The sequence below is a fragment of the Beta vulgaris genome, chromosome 8 (genome assembly GCF_026745355.1).
Source record: "Beta vulgaris subsp. vulgaris cultivar EL10 chromosome 8, EL10.2, whole genome shotgun sequence".
Taxonomy (NCBI): Eukaryota; Viridiplantae; Streptophyta; class Magnoliopsida; order Caryophyllales; family Amaranthaceae; genus Beta; species Beta vulgaris.
This window is the reverse complement of record NC_079209.1, coordinates 2688963-2695905: the sequence shown is the minus strand read 5'-3', so window position 1 is coordinate 2695905 and position 6943 is coordinate 2688963. Positions and strand designations below refer to the sequence as shown.

The following is a 6943-nucleotide window of genomic DNA, read 5'->3' as shown; positions in this document are numbered from 1 at the left end:
TATTTTGCCCCCTTCCCTTTCTAAATTATTAAAGGAATCTCAAAATTAAAACCGGGGCTCAAAAAAAACTATTGAAAATTAATTTACAACACTCACTCACAAATCACTTAAAAGAAGAAACTTTACAAATCACTCATACAATTAAGAAAATCATGTTATAAAAATCACACAAATCACTCAAATAATCAGAAAACTTTATTAAAACTTAAAATTAACATACAAAGTAAAACTAATAACCTAGAACGTCAATACATACAAAAACATTTACTACAAAAATTTACTTACAAATCAATGTTCTCAAGAACCATTCACAATTATATACTCACAAAAGTTACCTATAAACACAAATTAAATTTGAGAAAAACATAAGATTTTGACGGCAATATCACACATTCATCCATCGGCAATTTGCGAAAAAAGGTACATAATTCTTTTAACCTTCAATATTATTTCACATTAGTTGAAATAAACAATAGCAAATTAGTTGACTATTATGTAGTTAAGAAAATGGAGATGACAACAATGAGTTCAAAAGGGCTTTTATATAATCAGACTTAAATTTTATTCATTTTCATATAAAACAATTTTAGTTTTTTCTTAAAAATTGTCAATATTTAAATTTTTGCCCATAACTATTGCAAAAAGTCCATGTTCATAAATAAATTTTGAAAGAAAAAATAATATCAAACTTTTCGCGAACAATTTTTGCAAAAATCCATTTTAAGAAAAAAAAACTAAATTAATTTGCGAAAAGTAACAATTTTTGTGTTTCTAAAAAAAAATCAATAGCAAATTGTGTATGAAAAAAATCAAAATTTAATTTCAAATATAATTGAAGCTCAAAGTGTTAAAATTTAGAAAAGGAAAAAAATTGAAATGATGAAAATTTTTACATATCAATGTGTGCAAACATAATTTAGAAGTTAGACAAGGAAAAAAAACTGAGGTGTATTTGTAGTGAATAATTTAGAAGGTAGACAAGGAAAAAAAAATATTTACATTTTCATAGTGTTTCTTATATATAATGAAACTTTTACATATATTTGGACCTATATATAATAGCGATTAATTATCAAGGTAAAAAGGTTTATGTAAAATATCATTCAAGAATTAAAGTATAACATATCTCTATTATATAAGGGAAGGGGGGACTATGGTGTCCCCGAATGAAGAGACTTTTTTATCTTTTTTCCTTTCTAAAATACAAATCCATTTACAAACCAAAGGGAGATTCAAATAAAAATACTGGAAATAAAATTATAACAACCACTCACAAGTCAACTTAAATCATAGAATTGCATAATTTACATTATACAAATCACTTAAATGATGAAACTTTACAAAAACCAAAAAATTAACTTACAAACTACAACTAATACAATACAACGTCAATACATACTCACAAAAATTTGACTTGAAATCCAAGTGTCCACTTTCTTCACAATATTGTCAATATATGAAGTAGTGTACTTAATTTAAAAATCAACTAAAAAATTATAATATTAGAAATCATAGATAAATTCAATAAAATTTCTATTTTGTTCATAGAATTTTGACCTTGAAAAGTAAAAAAAGAAAGAGACTGGTGAGAGACTTAAGTGACAGAGATTAAACCAATTAAATATTGTAACTAAAAATAATTATACTTTGTATGTCTAATGTTCAAATTTTGACTTTTACATAAATCAAAAAAAAATCGAGAGTCTGTCTTGAAAAGAATTCAAGCACGCATCGTGCAAAAAATGCTAGTAATAATTGAGGTAGCTCATTATTTCAAACGCACTTAATTGTTCTAGTTTGTTTTGATATAGAACTTCTATCTTTAACTCAAAAGAAAAACTACTTCTAATTTACAAGTGATTTTTTCCACTTGCTATTCATTCTCACTTTCAAGTCCTACTTTTTCTTGCAACTTGAAAAGGCCTCAATTTCCTTGATACAATTGAACTTCCAACACGCATGAGACAAAATGACTGATATCGTCGCTAACATTCAACTCTTTTTTTTCAGTGCTAAGGATGCGTTCTCTTCACCTTAATAAATTAAGTTTTAGGTTCAATCAGTTCAGTTCAGTTTAGATAAGTTTCAATTAGGTCCAATCAGGACAATAAGTTTCAATCAGGTCCAATAAGTTTCGATAAGGTCCAAATAGTCAGTGATCAATAAGTTTGAATTAAAATTTTAATTAAAGTACCACTATGATTATTATTTGGTATTATATTTGTAACATTGTCTATTATTTTATTATTCCTATTACGATTAACTGATATATTATTATTACAAAATTCAATTAAAGTACCGTTATAATTATATAGTATTATATTTGTATTATTATCTATTAATTTATTACTCATATTACTATTTGCTGATTATGTTATTATTAAAAAATATTATAATCATGATCGTATAAAGTTAACAATAATAATCATCATAATTAAAATTTTTTGCAATTTATCTTTAAATAACTAGATATAGCATATTTTCGTTACTAATAACAATAAAAGATATAAATTTTATTAATTGATTTCTTATTAGTGCTTTATGAAATCAAAGCAACACTATTAGGTATATTGGTGGTGAATTTTGTGTATAAGCAAGCATATGAATAGTATTTTTTTGTTAAAATGTTAATCATAAAAGATAACTAATAATTACTATTTTTTTGAAGGATAAATTTTAATGATTATTATGTTATGATGAATTTTGAGGGATAGTATTAATGTTAGGGTAATATTTATGTTATTACTCATCAATTTTTTTTGTTAAATTAGGTCAAATAAGTTCCAATCAGGTTCAACAAGTTCTAATCAAGTCAATAAGTTTCAATCAGATCCAATCATGTTCAATCAGGTGCAATAAGTTAAATCAGGTCTAATAAGTTAAGTTCGAGTCTAATAAATTCAGTTCATTTCAAGGTTATTTAGGCGAGGAGAACGCATCTGAAAGTAGTAATATAGACTTTTTGAAAATATTTATAAAACAAAAACCATTATAATTTAGACCTAAACCTTTGCATGAGTCGGACCGGGCCTGTTCACGGGATTGGGGAAATTGCAGGCCGGGTCGGGCCTGAAATTTCCAGATTTCGTCCACGGCCCGGTCCAGGCCCGCGGGCCGGGCTCGTGCCTTCTGCGGACTGACCAATATTTTATGTTGTTTTTTTGGATTTGTGACAATTTTAGGCTAAAAAACAAAGGAAATGAGTGTTCCGCCCGCGGGCCGGCCCATGGACCATCTAGGCGGGCTTGTGCCAATACGGACCTGAAATAAAATTTCTTTACTGTGATAGGTCTGCGGCCCACATAGCGGACAACGGGCCGTGCCGGGCCGAGCTGGCCCACGTGCTGGCCCGACCATTCCCACCTCTATTTAGACCAAATGACCAATGTACAATTCAAAATATAAGATATTTTTTATTGGGTAATAAAAGTCACATACCAATTTTGACTTGACCCCCCTCCCTCCAATCCCTTCTATCTACAAAAATATTAAAATACTAAGATAAACCGGTTGTTGACTAGTCACTACTCACTAGTTGCTGTTCACCTCAGTCCTCCTCACTTCCTGCATCATCTCCATCTTCATTTCTCCTCAATCCTCATCAGTTCATCACTACAATTCCAGATTTTCAACACTCACCTCAAATTCACCCAAAAACTTCCATCAATTTCATTAAAAACTCACATCTTACATTTCAATTAACCACTTATTAGTTATCATCAACCATGATTTTCAATACCCACCTTTAAAATCACTCAAAACTTCCACTAATTTCATGAAAAACCCACATCTTTCATTACAATTAACCAATTATTTGTTATTATCACCATAATTTTCAATACCCACCTTTAAAATCACCCAAAACTTCCACTAATTTCATGAAAAACCCACATCTTTCATTACAATTAACCAATTATTTGTTATTATCACCATAATTTTCAATACCCACCTTTAAAAACACCCAAAAACTTCCCTCAATTTCATGAAAAACCCCCATCTTACATTTCAATTATCCACTTATTATTAGTTATCATCATTCATCAACCATGATTTTCTCTCTCCAAATCCCACCTTCAACTTATCATCCACCACCACCACCACCACCACCACCATCATCATCATCATCATCATCATCAACACTCTTTCTCTCTCTACCTTCTCTCACAAAACCCCCTAAAAAAACCTCACTTTCATTCCCTACAAAACCCATCATTCTCTCTCCTCCAATTCAATGTCATTCACCCCACATAAACATGGACATAGACATGATCCAAACTAAAGAAGGAATCTTTACCCCAAAACAAACAAAAGTAGTTGTTTTATGGGATTTAGACAACAAACCACCTCGTGGACCTCCATACGACGCCGCTTTATCCCTGAAATCCCTCGCTGCACGCTTCGGCGACGTCGTTGAGATCTCCGCTTACGCAAATCGCCATGCTTTCTCTCACCTCCCTACACGCGTGCTCGAAGAACGTCGAGAGAGGAAAAGATTGGATGTTTTAGAGCGCAAAGGTATATTAACTTGTTCTCCTGATGCATATGTTTGTACTGTTTGTGGGAGAAAATGTAGGACTAACATAGAATTAAAGAAGCATTTTAAACAGTTACATGAGAGAGAAAGGCAGAAGAAGTTGAGTAGAATGAAACAATTGAAGGGTAAAAAAAGACAGAGGTTTAAAGAGAGGTATTTAGATAAGAATGTTAAGTTTGAAGAAGCTGCTAGGAATTTGATTATGCCTAAAGTAGGGTATGGTTTAGCTAAGGAGTTGCGGCGAGCTGGGGTGTATGTAAAAACAGTTGAGGATAAGCCGCAGGCGGCTGATTGGGCGGTTAAGAGACAAATGATGCATTCTATGAGTAGAGGGGTTGATTGGTTGTTGTTGGTTTCGGATGATTCAGATTTTAGGGAGATGTTGGGGAAGGCTAGGGAGGCTAATTTAGGGACTGTTGTTGTTGGGGATAGGAATGGGGCGTTGGGGGCGAAGGCGGATATGTGGGTTTCGTGGATTGGGGTTGAGAATGGGGAGGTTGGGGAGAAGGATTTGGTGCCTAAGAGGAAGAAAGTGGAGGATTGGGGTGAGTGTGGTGATGATGATGAGGGGTTGTTTTCGATGTCGGAGTTTGATGAGGGTGTTGAAGGTGATGAGACTGAATTGGATCATATTGTGGATGAGGTTGTTCGTCCTAATGGGAAGTCTAATGCCGGGAGTGGGAGGTTCTCGATTTTTTCTGAGGGAGAAGAAGATGAGGAGTGGATGGATGATGATGATTACGAAGAAGATGATGATGATGATTTCGACTCTGAAGATGAATTGGATTAAGAACACAGATGAATATCATAATGATGAATCTCTATTCGTTGGAGTGTGAATTTGCGTGCAAGAACCAAATTATGCCCATATATATTCTTTGAGCTTGAACTATTTGTGTTGATCTTTGAAGATCTTTGAGGATCTCTGAGAACTGAATCCCCTGAGGTTGAGAAACATGTGTATTGTTGCTAATGCGTATCCTAAGTTCCCAACTTCTGGCATCAAAGAATGGTTGTTCCGAGCTAATGTGTCATCCACTCACTCATCCATCTTGGTACTATGGTAATCATGTTTTTTCCTTCAATGACTTGTTCAAGCAACAATACTGTAGATAGATATTAGAGAATATTTTCCCTTCATGTTTGTGCAATTTGTGTATGATATCTTGTTCCGGGTCTTATGTTCAGATATGTCCGAAATCCACTTCAATTCTTTTGGTGAAAACAAAGTTATACAATAATGGTTAGAAGTTAGAACTTATGATGTTATGTTTTTTCCATATGCAAATAATTACCCCATTGCCTACTGCATCTTCTGCTTTGGTTTTAGGTTGCCAGTAAAATTCAAACATTGAGCGAGATACTTCTGATTGCATTAACTACATGTTCACAATTTCAATAGTGTTGCATAAATGCTGCAGTAGCATGTATAGCTTTGATTTAAAGAATTTTTGAGTCGTTACCGGTAGAAAGAAGCTAAAGTTATGTTCTGGAGTACAATTTTGAAGCTTTGAATATAGACAGCAAACTCTTCTATCTTCTCTAGATGCAGCTATTGGCACGAGGAATATCTGCATGGAGATGGTAGTAGAGAAGAGGGTGTTGATGCTTCGACCTGAAATTTTCATTTCAAAAGAAATTTTAGAACGAAATTCAGCCAAAATTTCGACCTTAGCTCCGCCATACCCTTATTGTGTCTCAATCATTGCTGTGATTGCCAAGGATGTGAAAGTTTTAGTGCATAAGCTACTAAGCATTCTGTAATTTCAACTGTAGTTAAGTTTGTCCACAGTCAGTTGTTTCTTTGTTATCTCACGTTGCTCTGTTGCACATTTAAAAGCCTATCAAAGATTGATTCATTATATCTGGTTCTATGTCTGGTAGATCTGTGTACGATTTATTATCTTTGAATTCTTTTTTTAACTCATTCAGGCTGCACATTGCTACTGATTGATTTGGAATGTGATGATTAGAGCCTGTAGAGTTACTAACTGAACCTCGAAACCCCAAACGAATTTGATGTTTAAGGATTGTGTGAAGATACATATAACTCGAAAGGTGTCAATTGTGAACTGTGAGGATACATGTACCACTGACTCATTGTATTAGATGAAGCAAACTGGTTAAAAAAGATCGACCACGAGCCCGCTAGTAGATATTGTCCTCTCTAGGCCCTAGCCCGCAAGGTTTTGCTTTGGAGTGGGAACGGCCCACTCAAAAGGCCTCTATTAGGTTGAGGTATCCACCTCTATATAAAGAAGGTTTTGTTCTCCTCAACTTCCGATGTGGGATGACTTTTACTCGGGCCCAGAGAGGACAATATCTACTAGCGGGCTCGTGGTCCCCAGAGGAGTGTTACAGATGGTATCAGAGCCGGGGTCCGATTCGATGTCCTGTCGTGCCTTCGAG

General features: G+C 33.8%; 1 protein-coding gene across 1 annotated transcript; it reads left to right on the top strand.

The window, feature by feature from the left end:
• The first annotated feature begins 3478 nt into the window (after positions 1 to 3478).
• Positions 3479 to 5793, top strand: LOC104900620 (uncharacterized). Its single transcript, XM_010688093.4, has one exon. It carries the CDS (start codon positions 4047 to 4049, stop codon positions 5322 to 5324), a length of 1278 nt encoding a protein of 425 aa, XP_010686395.1. The 5' UTR covers positions 3479 to 4046; the 3' UTR covers positions 5325 to 5793.
• The last annotated feature ends 1150 nt before the right edge of the window (positions 5794 to 6943 follow it).

What these genes read in the sequence shown, in the direction of transcription:
- LOC104900620 (XM_010688093.4), top strand. Translation starts at nt 4,047, where the DNA reads ATGATTTTCTCTCTCCAAATCCCACCTTCAACTTATCATCCACCACCA.